Genomic DNA, 19,441 nt, shown 5'->3' with positions numbered 1-19,441 from the left:
TTCATTTTCCACAGATCTTATGTTTGAGGGGATCCAAAACCAACAATAGCTGAAATCCACAGTCTTAATAGACTGTAGATTTCAGCATCAACCCCTTACTGTGGATTTCAAATTTATGTTAACACTGTAAAGAGCATTGGATTTAACCTCGAAACCACGGACCTGTAATCAGCAGTGAGATTACCTGCAGATCTCTGGTCTGCGGTAATCAAATGCAATCTGTGTTTTTTCCTTTGGGGTTCTTGGGGTATAACTCCTGTTTCTTGTCCTGAATTTCATGAACCAATTCCAGATCTCGAGGACTCATCGGAAAAGAGTTGTAAATTGACTGCAACCTAACTTTGTCCAGTCAATGAAAAAGAATTATCGAGCGACTCAAACAAAGAGCCGTTTGGTTTAGGTTCTAATGTTCTATTGATTACATAATGGAACTGTAAAATCTGTTCAGGGCTTGACTTAAGAGTTAATTGGATCAACTTTATTTTAAGCTTAAACATAAATATGATTAATGCTGAGCATACTTAAATAGGTATGAGCTCAAAACCTTATCTCGCAACATGTTTGAAAAGTTGAACATTTGAGCTCAATTAATAAAGTTGGATATAAGAGTTGTAATTGCACTGCTACTAAGCAGTCTGGTTTGTTAAAGGCACACGTCTCAACAGACTGCTTATGTGTTCACTATATAAGTATAAAAGTTTACTAACTAAATTGAAATACTGCGTCAACATTTTAATCTTTCCACTTCTTACCTTGAGTTTTTTGTTGGAGAGTAAAGCCTGATCCCGATTAATAGGCTTCCCTTATTCGTGGTTTAGAGATGTTAATATAACTTTCCATGTTAAAGAGCACCAATGTATCTCGTATTTGTTTGTGGCGACTCATTGCGGCTATTGATGGCCCCAAAGGGCGTAGTGTAGCTGGTCGATCTGGGAGTCATGTTTATGAATTGTCGTCAGTTTGATTCCTATGAATGCTACTTTTTTGAACTGTCAATGGTGGTTAAGTCACACGTGACACTCGAGTTAAATAGTGTACTACAAACCACCACGAGGAGGCATGAAAAAGAGGAGGTGACCTCCGAACGACTACTTAATCTTGTATCCTTGTGTGTTTGCATCTTTTCTTCTTCTTGATCTCGAGAGTGCAGGAGGGCCCTCGTCCTCAACAGCTTTTTCATAATATTTTTCAAGTCAGACATGAAGGTTGGTAACTTCAAAAGGAGTTAATTTTGACCATAGAAACCAGTTTCAATGCGGACGTAATGCCGGCATAAGAAGATAGTTGTTTAAGCATGGACTTTTGAGTTTAACCAATCCGGCTTGAGATTTCTTCAATAAAAAAGATAAGCATATCATATGTTATTAGTCTTTCAAGAACCGATAGTTGTTCGTGTTCAAAATAATAATGTATACTGTTCCAACATAAAGATAGCATGTCTCCTATAATCACATCATATTAATAATTGAATAACTGGCTTGGCTGCATTCATTCATGCAGGCAACTGTACCTGTGTAACCACCAAGCACGCTGTGTAGTCCAAGTAAGATGCATTGATGTCATAGTCCTGCATAAAAGAGTCTTGGGGATGCTCATTTAAGTAGTTTTTTATTGAAAAAGAGAAGGACATCATGATCAATACTTTAAAGTAGGTTGACCAAATCAATTTAATAGTATAGGGTTCTTGACCAAATCAAATTTTCCTTTTTTAATATTTTAATTTTTTTTTGTTTTAAATAATGTTAAGTATTTTAATATATTAACATGGTGGTTTCTCATTTTTTTCTTTTTCAACCTCAAAAACAATAAAAATAAAAAAGATGAAGTGCTTCGTGCGTTTCAATATATCGCCCCCCCTTACTTAACGGGCTATTTATTTTAAAGCGAGCCAAGCCTACGCCTCCAAACACTTGGTCTAAGTCGACCCGGTCAAAACCAACCCCAACCCAGCCCACGGCTACCGACCAACTACCCGAGCCAACCGATCTCGAAATCCCCAAGAAGACCGTTGACCGTCGTCGTCTTACGAAGCTGGTTGCAAGAGCTCATACGACATTACGCCACGTTGTAAAACCGGTACCGTTGACCCCTAACTCCTTCAAACGTTAGCCGTTAATCTCCTGTCCGCGCTGCACTTCTGCTCTCCCCTGTTCCGTTTAAATATTTTTCCTTCTCCGTTTCTTTATTTTATTGATTTTCTCGAATTTTCTGATTAGAAAGGGGAAAAAAAGGGATCCTTCTTCGGCTTCTTCGAAAGAAGCCTGGTTCATTCTCAGGTTAGGATCTCCGTTTTTGTTTGATTAGTTTAAAATAAATTGCTCTGATGTGTTGAATTAATTTTTTTTAGAATTTTATTTGGCACCTTTATTCATAGAGGGAGGGGGCGGGGGCCCAGTGCTGGGAGGAGAGGCGTTGGTGTTTAAAGAAGGCTTTAGTTCGTATCTGCCCTCGCCATAATTGTTCTGACGTCGTCCTCTTTCTTGAATTCTAGGGTTTCGAATCTGGGCGGTTTAATCCTTGGTTGCCTTCCTTTTTTCTGCGCCTCGTTGCGAGATTGTAGTTGTTTTCTGATTGTGATTGGCCTTCATGTTCATTTTTCCGTTTTCTAAATGTGGTTTGGGGGAAAGAAGCTTCTGGATGGGATGAATTTGGTGGGTTGTGGAGTAGAATTTGGGTTATGGGAGTTCGAATTTCGGTGTTGGTTTTTGGGGAGGCTTTGATCTGGTAGGAAAATTGTTAGCTGTTTAGGTGAGCTTCCTTCTTTTTGGTAACCGGGGAGAGATGAGGTTGGGTTCAATTGTTTCACTTCTAAAGTTTTCTTAATTCAATTGTGAGGGTTTTCTTGGTTTTTTTCTTTATCTTCTTGAATTTTAGAGAGTGGTCTTGGGTTTATTCTTTTTGTTTGGTTGTGGAATTTTCTCTGATGAGTTTGGAACCAGTGTTTTTTTATTGTTGGATTTACCACTCGTGGTAGGTCTTGATGACGGCGGGGAACTAGGGCTTTCTGGGTAGTGTTTTGTTACCCTTCTTTTTTATTAAAAATCTTTCAGTATAACCTAATTTTGGATCAGATTGGAAGCTTTCTTCCTTTTGAATGAAAAATAGATTGTGGGTAGGTAATGTCTTGAAAATTTTGGCTCCTCGTATTAAAAAAGTTTCAATTCAAGGACATAATACTTTGCAGTAGTTGGGTTTTCTTTTTTCTGTCTCTTATCTTTAATTTTGGTGAAACTGGAGATGATGGTGCTGAACGTTTTTCCTCTACTGAACAAGGATGAAAGATAAGGTTGGTTTAAAGTTGAAGAAGATAATGCAGTGTCTATGTTCGGGTGAGCAGCTGAAAATAGATGACATGGCCCAGTCGCCTGAATCCCTCGCAACGAGGGATTACTCCGTGAGTGGGTTCTCTTCGAGAACTGGGGAGGGTGAGCCACCAAAGCCAGACAGAGGCAACATTGAGGAAGCTGAATCATCTCTTCGTGAAGGCCTTTGCTTGAACTATGAGGTTGGTCCATCTACGTTGGACTCTTTTTCTTTTCTCTTTTTTGTTTTCTTTTTTTTTTTTTGGTTGTCTTCTAGTTGTCTTTCAAATTGGCAATCGACAATACTTTGCGTGTTTCTCTGTTTACTTAAAAAGAAAAGGAAAATATAAAATCGGGGTAGTCATGTTTCACGTAGTTCTTGCGTATGCCTCTATGAGAAGCAATTTTATCATGTGATGGTTCCAGAACATGGAAAAGGAAATGTTGTTGAAGGCTAGGTCTAATAAATGTTAGCGTCATTGGTACTTCTCTCAGTAGTGTGTAATTTTGTGAGTTTAAATTTCCGCAGCAACTAAAATGGCTAGAAAATCCAGCGCATTTGGCCAGCATGTTTGTTTCTTCCAGAAAGATATTCTAGATTTAGTTAGACCACCTTGTAATCTTGTGTCATATTTGATTATTATGCAAAAAGCTTTTCGTGTTGATCAGTCAATATTCCTGCAAGCCATCTGTCTACCTACGGTTAGGAAGTTGTCTTTCCGCGTTGGAACATCTTGTTTCTCCCCGTTCTTGGGACTTGTTTGAGGACTGCGTTCAGAACTTGAGATATGTATCGGATCTACATGGCAGAAAAGTGGTCAACAAAGTTATGAAATCCAGTAGATCAAGAACACAAAAAAAGAGTCTGCGAGTGCTTCTCCAATTGCCTCGCTCTCTTTCCAACTTCTTAGGCTTTCTTTGATGCCCAAGTCTGTTCTAGTTATAATGTTCAATCTTGGCAATTTATTTGCAGGGTTTTCCTTAGACTGTTTTCAGGAAATCCTTAAAAGTTTCAGAACAAAGAATATAAGAAATAAGACAGGATATGATACAAGTCACGTATGTGGCATAATTGTTTCTTCTTTCCTTAAAGAATATAAATAAACGATTGAAGTATTTACTTCAGAAAAATGAAACTGACGATAGACGTGCTGAATTTATACGAAACTTTAGCTACTGTTGCAGTGTTCTATATAGCAAAATGTTTTGAAGATATTGTAACAATCCTACCAATGACATTGTTGTGAAGATCTGTAACGATCTTATCAATGACATTGACTAGCTCTAAAGTAACAATGGAGACATGATATATTAGAACTTTGAAGTATGTGCTTTACGTTCATATGTACTTTCTGGTACACTATCATCAATCATGTGCTGGGTTTGCTTATTTCCAGCATTCCTGAGGATGTCAGCTGTTTCATGTTTGTTATTTGAGATTTGCAAACAGCTTCACTGTTCACGTCTTTACTCTTCTTGATGAATTGATAAAGTTTGACTTGTAGAATTCAGAGGTAATGCATGGAAATTTTCCTGGTACTCAATTGGAAAACTGATGTTATTTTGATTCTCTAATATTATAGGAGGCCAGGGCATTGTTGGGACGACTTGAATATCAAAGGGGAAATATAGATGCTGCACTTCATGTATTTGAGGGGATAGATGTTGCTGCAGTGATGCCCAAGATCAAACTCTCAATCGCAAGAAAATTTGAACGTCGCAAACGCCGTTCTCACAATGATATTGCTCCACCTATGACAATGCATGCTGTCAGCTTGCTTTTGGAGGCCATCTTCCTGAAAGCAAAGGCACTGCAGGATCTGGGAAGGTTTAAGGGTATGCTGTAGCCTTCATTCTTGCTTCTATCCTCATGACAACTTGTTCTTGACATCTTGTGTTCTGCTTGGCATCTTTTCCTTGTTGCTCATGAACCAATATGTGAAGTTGGTCGATATTCAATAAGGATTCTATTTTGGTCTACATGTGAAAACCAGTGTGTATTCTTATTATAGAAGAGAGTCAGCTATTCTCATTGTTCTTGACCGATCAGTTTTGTGCACCTCCATATTTCCTCCTTTATCATCGTTCTCTTGGAAAGGAATAACTAAATGTGGAAATTGAAAATGTCCATAAGAAGCAGGAGAGTAAAACAGTAAAAAAGTTATAATACAGGGAAAAGGAACAGATATTATATTCTTTTGCCTTCATATTTATGCTCCTTCTACTTATGCAAAGGAAAATAAATAACCTGGGCTTATATATGTGATGTTTGCTGTTGCACCCATACATTTCTTTGGAGTCATCTCTGGAACATTGTGTGTCACGCCTTGGAATATGGTTGAGATGTTTGTATAGAAAAGTTATTGGTCTAATAATTTCTTGCTTCTTTATTTTCTCATTTTGTCATTGATGATTGCAGAAGCTGCTCAATCATGTAAAGTTGTACTGGACACCATCGAGTCAGCCTTGCCTGAAGGCTTGCCTGAAAGCTTTGGCGCTGACATTAAATTACAGGAAACGTTAAACAAGGCTGTTGAAATGCTTCCTGAGTTATGGAAGCAAGCCAGTTATCTCCATGAAGCAATTGCATCCTACAGGCGAGCCCTACTTGTGCACTGGAACCTTGACCCTGAAACCTGTGCAAGAATTCAGAAAGAATTTGCTGTTTTCCTTCTTTATGGTGGTAACGATGCAAGGCCACCTAACCTTCGTTCTCAAGCTGAGGGTTCGTTCATACCTCGGAACAATTTAGAGGAAGCAATCTTACTGTTGCTCATTCTACTGAGAAAAATTGCTTTGAAGAGAATTACATGGGACCCATCGATTATCCACCATCTTACATTTGCATTGGCTGTTTCTGGAAGCCTAAGATCGCTGGCCAGTCATATTGAGGAACTGCTTCCAGGGCTCTTAGACCGATCTTCGCACTGTTTTGTTCTTGCCCTCTGTTACTTTGGTGAAGGTGATGTTTTGGTTGCTTTGAACCTATTGAAAAGAATGCTGAAGAGCAGAGAATCTTCAAATTGTATTCAAGCTTTATTAGCTGCTTCAAGAATTTGTGGTGATAAGAGTGATCATGCAGACGAAGGGGTGCAATTTGCACGAAAAGCACTGACTAACATGAATGGAGAGTGTGAGGCATTGGCTGGTGTTGCAAATTGCTTACTTGGAACTGCTCTTTCAACTCAGGCTAGGGTTGCTGTTTCTGATGTTGAGAGAACCACAAAGCAGTGTGAGGCACTTGAGGCCCTAGAAGTAGCTAATAGATTGGCCCACGGGAAAGATTCAAATATTATTTTCTCTCTCTGCCTTGAAAATGCTGAGCAACGGAAATTGGATGTAGCACTTAGCCAGGCAAAGCAGCTGTTGAAAATGGAAGCAGGATCTAATGTCGAAATTTGGCTGCTTTTAGCTAGAACATTGTCAGCTCAGAAAAGATTTTTTGAATCTGAGACCATCTTGAATGCGGCATTAGATGAGACTGGGAAGTGGGACCAAGGCAGATTATTACGAACAAAAGCAAAGGTCCAGATTGCTCAGGGTCAATTCAGGAATGCAATTGAAACATATACCCATCTTCTTGCTCTTCTTCAAGTTAGAAGCAAAAGCATGGGGATGGGGAAAAAGATGTTTAAGGTACGAATGTCATTAGATAGTTTATTTTCTTTTCTTTGTTAGCTTTTAAGCAAATGCCTTCTTTGTAGTAACACATCGAAAAAGTGAGGTTTTAGTATTTTAATGGCTAAACTCATCCATGCAAAAGTATTGTATCATAACCTTGTGGCTGAATGTTTTTCTGTAGAGCGGCATTATTTATCTGTGTGTGGAAAATTTTGAAACAAGCAAGAATTGTCAGCATAGGCACCTTTTCAAAATTTTGTGTTGTCTATTGTGTTCTAACTGAATCTGCGCTCCATTACCATAAAGTTTAGGTTCCTAATGGAACATGACTATAAGCTGTAGCATATAGGTGTTGCTGGTATAATACAATTAGATGGGTTTCTGGCGGGCTAGAATGTCACACTGAGTTTTTTATTTCACATGCATTAGCTTCATTTGCATGTAAAACGGCATGTACAAATCATGTCTATTCACTTTCAACTTTGTGGATTTAAGCATTTCAGTTCATATATTAAGCATTCCATGCATACACTTTGTTTGTTTGAAATCTCCAGCTGGCTTAGGATTATGAATTGAGCTTCAGATTTCCCTGATACTAGATTGGCCTCTGGTACGCTATTTAACTTGGGTGCCTGATATCCTGATTCGTGGAAAGTGTCACTGCAACTGCTACTGTAAAAACAAATTGGACAATGGATAAGGAGAGCCGGCCCAAATTCCAGATCCCATTTGGACGAGCAAGAGCCGTATTTTAGTTTGTAGGAAACGAGGACAATCTTCCTTTTTTTATTTTTGTTAATCTCAGAAGCATTTTGGTATCATGACTCAGCCATTGGTTTGAAACTACTTAGTTTTTACTGAACGTGGTTGCAGGGTGTGGGTGATGTTCGTTTGCTAGAGATAGAAACATGGCATGATTTAGCTCATGTATACACGAAGATGTCACAGTGGAAAGATGCTGAGGCTTGTCTAGCAAAGTCATTAGCAATTAATGCCTTTTCTGCTTCGAGGTGGCATGCAACAGGTAATTTATATTTTTCTCCTCTTCCTCTTACTGGGATTTTCAATTGCCATATTATATTTGCCTCACCTGAAAGTTTTAAGTATTCTAAAGATGTCTTCTGTGTATGCAGGACTGCTTTATGAGGCAAAGGGCCAGCTTGAGGATGCACTGACAGCCTTCCTCAATGCACTCGAGATTGACCCCGGCCATGTTCCCAGTTTGATCTGTGCAGCATCTGTTCTCAGGCAACAGGGGAGCCGGTCACTGGCAACTGCTCGAAGCTTTCTATCAGAGGCACTCAGATTGGACAGGACAAACCATTTGGCATGGTACAATCTAGGTATGCTTCACAAATGTGAGGGTGGTTCAGCATCAGAAGCCTCCGATTGCTTTCAAGCTGCTGTGCTTCTTGAAGAGACCGCGCCAGTTGAGAACTTCGGATGATAGATTATGCCACATTGTTGTATATACTCCATTTGCTTGTAAATTATCAGAGGATGTGTCCTGTGACTAGCAGGGGTTAGCATCTCCAGAGGTGCAGGCATGAGAACAAATTCTGGTATGCAGATCATTTTCGAATTGCAGAGGCCTGCGGCAAGCATCTTTCCAGCAGGAGATTCAATCCCAGCGTTGAGACGTTTTGCTATCCTTCATCACTAATGAAAATTATACATACATATAACACTGTAATTCAGAAGCACAATAAAGCGACCATCTCTTCTTTTGTTCCCTTTGTGTTGAGTTCGGTTCTGGATCCGACGGTGGTGTAGCCAAGAACGGCCAATTCTCTGTTTGGATGAGTTGGAAGGAACTTTTTTCCTTTATATCCTCCTGAGAGCAGTGATAGATGCTGTCATACTGTCTTGCTATCTATGCTGGTTTCCTTTCCAGGGGGAACATCTTAAAAGGTGGTTGAACGAGGTCCGTCCTTTGATTCAATATCGACATCCTGTTTCGTATTAAAAAGTAAAATCCTTTTTAAGACCGTCCAAGATATAGTGGGACCTTGTTATCTACTGAATGTATAAAGCTTCACTTTGTAACCAGGCAGAGGTCAAGTTGTTCAGGGCCTTTCAGATGATCAATATGAAGCGGTTTCAATAGATACGGAGAAGAAGACAAACGTCTCTAGCATTGGTGTGGAATACAGCAATTTAACGAGTCAATATAGATATGCTTTTTATATGTAAAACCAAAGATGGAAAACATGTATTGATGCTTGTTGGGGATCCAATTTAACGATAGGGAAGGTCTATGTGGAGTCAAAGACACTTTTTTTCTATTCTGCCTTCAATATCTATGGCTATTTTGAAACCTAGGTGGGAAGAGAAAATACACCTGACAATTACAGTATTACAGTATTTGCTGTTGACAGTTTGAATGAAATCAAACTGACAATTAAACATTCACCCGCTCGCCATCCGGACTAATTATGCTACGCCTCTTGAAGCAACTATCTCTTATGAAACCTGCAGAGCTGAACTGTCTTATGAAACCTGCAGAGCTGAACAGCAGTAGAACTCACGTATATGTCTATGATTTTTATAGTCGTGCTTGGCAAGAATTTAAAGAAGACTGGTTGCATGCCTGATGGTCAAGAAGAGCGGATAGATGTAGAAGCTCAAAATTGCTCGTCTTTCTTTGTCTTCTTTTGATTTCTGTTTCTGTCGATAGTCTGATTCTTTTCCTATATATTCATTGTTTTTGAGCGAAGGGGGAAGCCTACCACCAAGCATCATTCTGAGTAAGCGAACCCAGCCCTCCAGAATCCAGAATGTCCTGAAAGGGACGTGATTGGAGGAGGTATTTACTATTTACTAAATTTGGTGTACTTCTTGGATCGGATCATAATCATCGTATCCAACCCGTTACCAGCACGACTATTCGCCGGACCATTCGACCGGAAATCACGCAGCGGCGACCCATGTGGGTCCCACTCTCCTCTTCTTTCGCTCTTTATTTTAAAGAAAGAGGTCAGCCGGTGCAAGAGAGAGCCGACAGGACAACCTTTTTTTGGCTGCGCTCTTCAGTGATTAGACGACTTCCACAGCCTTTCCAACAGACCAAACCACCCCTTCCGTTTTTCTCTTATTACAGTCTTAGGGAACGTCTAAACAACAATTTTTTTAATCACAGCTGCACCAAATTTGAAACCATGTTATCCGCATGATTTATTTGATGAGAACATCTCGTTGATTATTATGACATTTCAACAGTTGGTCGTTATTAAAATGTTAAATTTTATTTTTTTATATAAAGAATACAGCTAATGCTTGTTTTTAATAGCTTTTAGCAAACAAAAAACACACTTTTTGCATCTGCTTTTAGCACACATGGTGTATGATTTCTTTAAATTTCATTAATTAAAACCTTAAGATTTATGCACTTGATAAAATAAATAAAACATAGAAAAAGACCTTACAAGGAAAAGATATCACATAAGCAGTGCTGCATCAGCCTCTTATCTTTTCAAAAGCACATCATCACCGTTCATCCATTGCTGACAACTTTTCTTTTGTCTTAGCAGAGTTGGATTTCCTTTCTCTGTATATCTCTTTCCATGCATGGCTTTTGTTTAGCACAATCATGACATGGCAGTCTTGTAGTTTAGGCCATATTCGAGACGTTTAGCATAATGTTCTTGCCCTGTCTTCCTTGGTATTCAGCACAGATCCTTTTTAGACACCTCTGTTTGTTTTATCTTTCTTTTCTTTCTTAGGGTTTTCTCCTGGTTTTCATATCCCTACATTGTAGTTATTCATAGATAGATTCTCCTCCATGGTAACGTATAACTGTAGGCAAATCTATGTCTACTTTTCACTTTAAACACTTTCAAATAGTAGCCAAGGTTAAATTTATTAAAAATTGTTTTTATTTTAGAAAAATGCTACAGATACTCTCAGAAACCCAAAAAAGGAATGGTACGAAAATTTGTTCAGTGATAAAAAAACCATTTTACTGATTGCACAATGAAATTTGGCTTTAGAAAATTAGAAGTGAAAAAATTTCAAATGAGTTTGTCAGTTAGAAAGACTGGATTTTCGGTCATTTACAGCGAAGATGAGAGAATTTTTTTTTTCATTCGTTAGAAAATAAAATTTTCCAGTGACAAAAGTAGATACTCTTGCCGGTTCTGCCTTCTTGGCAGGCTTTTCACAGTAGACTCTTGACGGTCTCTGCTCCTTCTTCTCTTTCTTCCTTTGTCCTCCTCTTCCTTCTTTTTGGTCTTTCCTCGGTGCGTTCCTTCCCCTTCCATTTTCTTCATTGATGGAGGATTTGAGAGCAGGACCTTCTGGTTCCTGGGTACCCAAGGAGTCGAGCCTTGAGAGAAAGGTCTCTGACATCTCATTATGTGATAGTGATGATGACTGTTGTGGGGAGAATGATCCTAAGGAGAACGGTGATGATGGTTTCATTCCAAGTCCTCTTGTTCCTCTCAAGGAGCACCTAGAACGTGACAAGGTGTGAGACTTTTGCCTCTATTTTCCTTGCTCACTTTTTTGTAGCATATATTGTTTTATAAGAAGAAAAATATGCAATCTTGTTAGTATGCATCTATGCGGGTATATTTTTGAAGTTACTGTCATGAAGCTGCAAAAGAGACCTCACCTGTGATCTTAATTTTAATGTTTTCTTCTCTTTGGCTCAACTGGAATGGGACACTGAGGCTTTTATGTTGTTTTCTTCTATGTTCTGTAAAGTGTATGCCAAACTTTAATGTCAATCTTCCGTGTCTCATTTTCCTTTTTCTTTGTTTCATCTCGGATTTTCTTTTTTGTAGAAGCGGGCCTTAAATTATAGCAACACATTCGTTGCGATTGTGGTTTTCTTGCTTCTCAGATTTTCGAACCGTTTTCCGTCCATTCACGGTTTTCGTGAGTTTATTTTGATTAGACAGCAATTGAACAATTTCACACGATTCATATACTTTGTCTGTTCTCCATGGCTTATATTTGGAGCAGATAATTGGAATCGCTTCATTTACAGTGCTACTTGGTGGTTCTACTACGTATTCCCTCTTTTTATGGTTTCTATTGTTCATTTCTTTATCTATGTTCCTGGTATATTATTGGTGCTGAAAAGTATAAACTTATGTCCGTTTTAGTGTGTTTAATTTTCCTGTCGTAGTGAAGACTGAAGAGTGCTCGAAGATTCCATTAACAAGATTGCAATTGAGTTGTGGGTGGGGTGTTAATGTCCATCACATAGGCATGATATATATATATATATATATATATATATATAAAGCATTCTGGCTTTGAAGCTTAAGGGGTTGCTTAACCATGCAGAAGTATTGAAGGACATAAATGAACATATGTAGCGAATTATTATATTGTACTAAGTTTTAGGCTTTTAGCTTAGAAATGGTGGAAGATTGTGCTTACTAGGAAATAGATTTTCCATAAACTTATTAAACAGTGTAGAATTTTGGGAAAATAAATTGAATTGCTCTTCATTGCTAAGGTTCTTGTGCAAGATGTTTTACTGAATGAGGTTTGGAATCCCCGGTACATGTTATTTTTATTACCAATAGAATCGTCAGTTCCCCAACTGTCCTTGCAGTTGGACTTTCTGTGTTAATTGTGATCGTTGAACAAAGTCAGCATGAATTCATGGCTATGAATGGTAAGGCGAGATGCTTTCATTTCTGTAAGCTTACGACAGGAATTCATGGTAGATATGACTGTAAAGCATGTTGGGTTCTGGCTCTTTTCTACTTTCAAGTAGAATGAATATAAAAGGCTACAATTTGGAACTATGAACTGAAAGTGGAGTTTCTGTGCTTCACACGGTTCTGTTAAGATTCTTTTGAATAGTTCTGCTGAGATTCTCTTTAACTTCAAACTTATCGTCTTGGGATTGTATGTCACATCACTTGATTGGTTAGTTGCACCAAAGCAGCTTACTTATAATTGCCTGCGGAATTTATCTAAGCGGATGCAACTTAGGTACTTTGGAAGGCCTTGAACATCCTTCTGTAGCCCTTCCTTTTTTTGCATTCCTTGTAGCATCTAATTTTCGGGCACTTTTCTGTTTCTTTTCCTGGTGTCACTGAGATAAGACTGCTAAGTCCATGTATCTAATCTGGGCTTTCGTACATTTCAGGAAGATGAAAGTTTAAGGAAATGGAAGGAAAAGCTACTTGGTCATATTGATGATAATGAAAACTGTTAGTTGTCAAATAAGCTTCATTCCTTTTTCTATATAGCCTTATAGCATTTTTGGCTAAAATTTTTCTGTGTTGCAGGTCAGATAGAACCAGAAGTCACATTCCTCACCATAGGAATTGTGTCTGACAGCTGTCCAGAATTTTTGACCTCTCTGCCCGTAGAGAGGAACCACAGCAATGTCCTTTTTACTCTCAAAGAAGGGTCAAATTATCGCCTCAAGCTAACTTTCAGGGTCAAGTATAACATTGTCTCTGGATTGACCTACTCAAATGCTATCTGGAAGGGAGGCATCCAAGGTATCGTGGCTTTTTATCCTTTCTTTTGTAATACATGTTTGAGGTAGACTGTACTTGATGATGAAAAATTTAGTTGGGATCATCTCAGTTTGCATTGTAAGATTGAACTGATCACCACAAAACTCACAAAATCGAAAGCTGAGTGCAAATGTTGTATTTGCTGACTGGAGTTCCATGTTCATTTCAAATGCTTTTCCTTAGCTGGATAGTACTTCAAATTCATTGCTGTCTTATTGTGATTCGCTTTATAATGTAAACTTTCTTTCCTCTGACACTCAAAATACGTAGTTTAGATCATCTAGATGCATTATGATAACCACGGACCTATCCTTGATGTACCATGACTTTATTATCTCTGATCACATATGAATTAGTATGCAAATATTTTATAGATTATATGACAGGAAATCTTCTTAATTTTGCTGTCTTTTGGTATAAATGTGTCAGTTGATCAAAGCAAAGGCATGCTGGGTACATTTGCTCCACAGCAAGAGCCTTACATTCATATGCTGGAGAAAGAGACGACTCCATCAGGAGTAATGGCACGAGGCACATACATGGCTAAGCTTAAGGTGTGTTGCTCTTTTCTGTCAAAGACATTGTATTTGGAATTTGGAATTCCATTCACAGGAAGAAAAATCTGCATTTATTTTGTCTATGTCTGTATTAGGTATGCCAATCTGCATTCTGATATGTTATACCATAGGCATGTTAAATCCTTCAACTGAACCATTAAGGAACCTGTTAGTGTTTCAAACATGGTTGCTTCTTTTCAAATGTTCATCATTTATTTGTATATGTATTCTGGGCTTTTTGTACTCAAATAATGTGTTCTCTTTTGCAGTTAATTTCTTTATTCATGGGCTGACTTTGTCTGGCTTGGCTTGTTTGACAGTTTGAAGACGATGACAGAAGATGTCACTTTGAACTTGATTATGCTTTTGAGATAAAGAAACACTGCTAGATGTTGTATTTTGCATGCTTGAATATAAAAAAACCAGGCTTACAGGACTGTCTCGGAAGTCCTTTCAAATTTGGATGTTGTTACCATGATTTTGTTGTTATTCCTCTCTTGCCAGGGGCTAGTACCTCCACGTTCTTAAAAATGAGTTGTATGTTCTCTCTCTTCCATAGATCATTTTGCTTTTCAGACAAGATTGCCGCATGTTCCATGGGTTTGGAATTCAAGGTCGTTGGTTATTATAAGGTCATTTTGCCATTATGCCGTCACATGCCATCCAAGTTTGTCTTCTAATTTAACCTTCACACCCATATTGTTGTATCTGTATCTGTTTCTGATCGCCGGCAAGGCATATCTGATACGCAGCAACGCATATCGCCTGTATCACCCAAACTGATTCCAAATCCTATAAACTGCATGGTGTGGAGGAGTTGTTTCCAACTTTTTCACATTGTTGAAAGATGAGCATCCTAGTGTAAAAAGGTCAATTTCAGAACAGCTTCATGTGCCAAGATGGTTGCTGGAGACAAGCTTATTCAGACCATCCACCGTATATCTTGTGAGTGTGGAAAGCCATTAGGAAATTAGGATTTACGCCTTTTGGTCGGTGTATAAAGGTTGGTAATTCAGTTGGAAGATAGGGAGGTTCTTTAAACGTGTTCCATGCAACACCATGTACTTCAGAACTAGATTCTCTTGAGCTCAATTGAATTTCAAGCAAATTTTTATGTGAACTGCAACTTGGGCTTTACAACTTACGTTAAAAGATGCTGAACCCAGTTACATGGACCGTTACAATGAACTGGCTTCAACATTTTTTGCATGTCGAGTAGTAGATACTTAGGGATTACAATTATCAATCATCCTTGTATAGCTTCTTTCTCAAATGCAGTAAACCAGTAGCGGCATGCGGTATTAAACTTGATCCAACAAATCAGGTCAGTTGTCATGAGGTACTTACACTCCATGAAATGTGTCCTAAATACAAAAATTTCTCGCATTATTATAGGGGGTCCGAACGTATTTCTGGACCAGTTAGACATCTGGAACGTATTGTAAGCCACAGCTCTTATTCAAGTTTTGTTGTAAATCTGGGGAGAAGTGATTACTAATTCGGAGGAGATCAGGTCTAAAGTAAAGATTTACTAAATTTACCAGGTTTATTAAAACAGATTTTCTAATTTTTCTAAATCGATGCGGCAGAGGCATTGCTTTGATGGATTCAATCTACTGATTGGAAATGATACTAAAAATACGGTTGCATAATTTGAAGTTAAACCTCTTTCAAAATATTATCCTCTTCCTCATGTGGCATTGCACTACCAGGACATGTTCTTCCGCACAAAAGATATCAGAATTGAATAAGATGCAGCCGTCAACCAGGTGCGTCATTCACAGATGTTGGCTGCATATCATCTTCTACTTTATGCAGAGGGAGAGAGAGTTCGTTAATTTTTGTCTTCCATTTTGTTCTTTTTCATGCACTATTTTGACAGTCCAGATCAGAAATTGGTTTATGATGTTTAGCTGCACGATTACATCGTAGCGGCTCCGTTTTTGGAACCAAACGGAGCAATTAATTAGCAGATGGATTCATTTAGCAGCCGTACCTATGATCAGTACCAAGATGAGCCTAGGAGAATTGCTTCTCATGCTAGCTTTTCTACCAGGTAAGATGTAGAATTGTGGAGAACCAAGTGTATTGATGACAGTAGAATCAGCAGTGGAACGCATAGCCCAAAGTTCACGAGTACATCTAGGAATTTGACTGTGGTCGGATATAATCTGACAATACCTAACTCGAATTCATAACCGATTCTTCAGGGTCAATACGAAAACGCAGATCTGACAACTGATGGTATCTGAATTTGGCATAGCATTTTTTAATGAATCAGATGGATATCTTATTTTGACAGATCTAACTTTGATTACATGTGAAAATTATAATTCCAATTTTGTTTGTATTTTAAAAAATTTGAAGTTGGCACCAACTCTGGTGATACAAGTAGCCTTGAGATGACCAGGCAGAACTGAAAGACCCACCACCTTTTAATAACTTTAGCTTCACAGCAAGCAATGCTCTATGAGAACAATCATTAGAACTTATTACTCAAACCTTGCTGCAGCACAGAAAGCAAAAACTTGAGTTGCTAAGAAAGAAAAAGCAAGGGATGATGTCCAAAATCCATTCATTCCCTTGCTTCAAAGTAATCTTATCTCCCACCTCCACACCGAATCCCATCTCCACACCCCCCCCCCCCTACCCCCCTTCTTTTTCTGTTCCCTTGCCCATAACAAATGCCACCAACTCCACAATCCAGTTCTGCTCCTCTCACCATGTATCCAACCACCATCTTTTTCAACCATCACCACCCCCTTTTCTTCTTCCTCTTCTTCTTGTTACTGAGCTCCTCTTCATTGCCATCTGTCCTCTCATCAAGCTGCTCGCTCAAGTATCAGGACACCAGCAGCAGCCAGAAGACCTTTGAGAACTGCATAAAACTTGGCAGTCAGGAAGCTACCCTAGCCTACACCTACTTCTCACGGAACTCATCCGTCGACCTAGTCTTCTCCGGCAATTTCATCTCCCCCGCCGGCTGGGTGGGCTGGGGGATTAACCCAATCACGGCTGGCCAGATGGTGGGCGCCAACGTACTCATCGCCTTCCGCGACCCGACCACCACCAAGCCCATTCTGCTTCCTTACGCCCTCTCCTCATCTGTCAAATCCCAGCAATCAACCTTAGTTTCCTCCACCTTCACCAAACCAAACATCACCTCTTCCTCCCTCCTGATCATCGGCACCAAAGTTCAGATCTTCGCCACACTCACCCTCCTACCCAACCAGACGAAACTGAACCACATTTGGAACCATGGCGCCTATGTCCAAGGCTACTCGCCGACGATCCATCCAACGTCGCCGGCTGACCTCGCCACCGCCAAAACCATCGATGTAAAGACTAGTACCATCTCAGGGAGAGGATCCGCCGCCGCCTACACCACCAGACTCAGAACTGCACATGCCACCCTCAATTCTCTGTCATGGGGTTTTCTTCTCATCCTTGGAGCTGTGTCGGCTCGTTACCTGCGCCACCAACTTCCATCTTCCGACCCCTTCTGGTTTTACGCCCACGTCGGGCTTCAGATGACAGGCTACGCGGCAGGAGTCGCCGGCTGGGCCACCGGGATGCGTTTAGGAAGCCTTTCGGAGGGTGTGGTGCATGGACTGCACAGGAAGCTTGGCACGGCGCTCTTCTGCCTGGGGACGCTGCAGATGATGGCCATGTTCTTCCGGCCAAAGAAGACGCACAAGTTCAGGAAGTACTGGAAGTCCTACCACCACCTTGTGGGGTACGCCTGCGTGGTGGTGGCCGTGGTGAACGTGTTCCAAGGGTTCGACGTGATGCAGTTGCAAGCGGGCTCTCCTGCCAAGATGGCCTACTGCCTCGTGCTTTCCACCATTGTTGGTGTTTGCGTTGCTCTTGAAGTGAACGGCTGGTTGTTGTTCCTCAGAAGGAACAGGGAGCAGCACTCAGAGTCGGATCGGGAGTCTGCGGACTATGACGACAAAGCTGGGGGATGGATGATGGCTCATTCCTGCTAGATGGAAACCAATAATGTGAAAGCTTTTGTCCATGGACCGGTATTTCGTTTCTAATGTTTGCAAATTTTGAAGTTGGCACAGCTATTGAACATTAGTTTCTGCCACCTCCAGTGAATCTTATTTCAGGAATCTAAAGGAACAACTTTTGGCTATCTAGATAGTCTGCATTTTCTCGGCCGCTTCGATGGAGATGGTGATTCGTTTTAGATGAAGCTATCTCTTTGCTTAAGAAAAGTGTGAACACTGTGACGCCGCATATTGCCTGCTTCGCAATGGTTTTAACCTAAAGTGATGCCAGCGACTTTAAATTATTGTTTAAACCTAACTAAATGGCTAAAGACCTTAAGAAGTTGTTTGTTGGCTAAATATTCTAAGAGGTTGTTTAGTGACAGCAACAGTAAAATAGTTTGTTAGTGTCTTATAGATCTGCTCCAATGATTGGGGCAGATTCTTAGATTTTGATGACACAATGTTCCTAAAACCTGCCCAGTAGTTGCGCAAATTCGTAGAATAGTAACAAGCTGTTCTGGATCTTATTGTTAAATGGCCCCTAGCAGGAACACTATCAAAATGTTTTGAATTTGCTTCAAACTTTGTGACAGATATATGAAACAATTACATAGTATTTATGTTTGCCAAATAACCCCTAAATAAAAAGTGAATACTTATTAACTATAACTACACTAGTGCATGATCAATAGCCATACTCACATGCATAAAATGCTTAAATCTAGGACTTAATGGGCTCCAACTATACAAAACCCTAGATAACAATCTAAATATGTACAATGCAATGCAAATATTATCTAAACTAGTAGAATACACATACAAACTTAATAACAACCAAGGATGAAAATAATTAATACCTATTGGCATCTTAAAGCCCTAAAAGTTAACTCTTATACACAAAAACACATTTCAAGGCACAAGACCCTTGGAATTGATTTTCCTAGCTCTACTAAGTCTTAGACACATTTGAAACTTAACCAAAAGCACAAATAGAACAGACAATAAATTAATAGGACATGCACAAAACAAAGAATACAAAAAGATAAATAAGCCGCAATGAAACCCTAGAGTTGGTTTTCAACTCTTAGAACGTCTTTTCCAAACTCTCTAGGGTTGACCCATGTGAAAATAACACACCTGATCCCCAGTTATATAGATGAAGAACAATTTTTCATATTTGGCAGTAAATCCTCAATGATCAATCAATTGCTGAGTTGCTCGCATAGCTTCTTTATCAAGTAGAATACCCCAGCAGTGCATGCGATATTAGATTTGATCAAACAAATCAATGTGAGATACTTATACTCCAAGAAATGCGTCCTGAATACAAAATTTATCGAATCATTATAGAAGCTCCGGCGGTACTTCTGGACCAGTTACAAATCTGGAACCCGTATTGTAAGCGACAGCTCCTACTCAAGTCTTGTGGTAAATGTAGGGAACCAGGTCGTTTTGAGAAAAGATTTTCTAATCTC

At 39.4% G+C, this 19,441-nt stretch overlaps 3 protein-coding genes across 4 annotated transcripts; all 3 read left to right on the top strand.

Annotated features, from left to right (window-relative positions):
- The first annotated feature begins 2,164 nt into the window (after positions 1 to 2,164).
- LOC116265745 (protein NPGR2) lies at positions 2,165 to 8,655 on the top strand. 2 transcript variants are annotated; one of them, XM_031646606.2, is made up of 6 exons: positions 2,165 to 2,276; positions 3,274 to 3,505; positions 4,886 to 5,138; positions 5,722 to 6,938; positions 7,797 to 7,947; positions 8,057 to 8,655. In XM_031646606.2, the coding sequence occupies exons 2-6, from the start codon at positions 3,275 to 3,277 to the stop codon at positions 8,368 to 8,370; spliced, it is 2,166 nt and encodes a 721-aa protein (XP_031502466.1). In that variant the 5' UTR covers positions 2,165 to 2,276; position 3,274; the 3' UTR covers positions 8,371 to 8,655. The 2 variants fall into 2 exon arrangements, with proteins under 2 accessions (XP_031502466.1, XP_031502465.1); XM_031646605.2 differs by lacking the exon at positions 2,165 to 2,276 and adding an exon at positions 2,385 to 2,748.
- A 2,012-nt stretch (positions 8,656 to 10,667) lies between these two features.
- Positions 10,668 to 14,599, top strand: LOC116265997 (rho GDP-dissociation inhibitor 1-like). Its single transcript, XM_031647032.2, has 5 exons — positions 10,668 to 11,388; positions 13,033 to 13,096; positions 13,175 to 13,393; positions 13,841 to 13,965; positions 14,289 to 14,599. The coding sequence occupies exons 1-5, from the start codon at positions 11,194 to 11,196 to the stop codon at positions 14,355 to 14,357; spliced, it is 672 nt and encodes a 223-aa protein (XP_031502892.1). The 5' UTR covers positions 10,668 to 11,193; the 3' UTR covers positions 14,358 to 14,599.
- A 2,025-nt stretch (positions 14,600 to 16,624) lies between these two features.
- LOC116266154 (cytochrome b561 and DOMON domain-containing protein At2g04850) lies at positions 16,625 to 18,109 on the top strand. The gene has a single exon (XM_031647262.2). It carries the CDS (start codon positions 16,653 to 16,655, stop codon positions 17,955 to 17,957), a length of 1,305 nt encoding a protein of 434 aa, XP_031503122.1. The 5' UTR covers positions 16,625 to 16,652; the 3' UTR covers positions 17,958 to 18,109.
- Positions 18,110 to 19,441: the final 1,332 nt, after the last annotated feature.

The sequence above is a fragment of the Nymphaea colorata genome, chromosome 12, assembly GCF_008831285.2.
Source record: "Nymphaea colorata isolate Beijing-Zhang1983 chromosome 12, ASM883128v2, whole genome shotgun sequence".
Taxonomy (NCBI): domain Eukaryota; kingdom Viridiplantae; phylum Streptophyta; class Magnoliopsida; order Nymphaeales; family Nymphaeaceae; genus Nymphaea; species Nymphaea colorata.
Note: the sequence above shows the minus strand (reverse complement) of the source record. Positions and strands in the feature narration are given on the sequence as shown.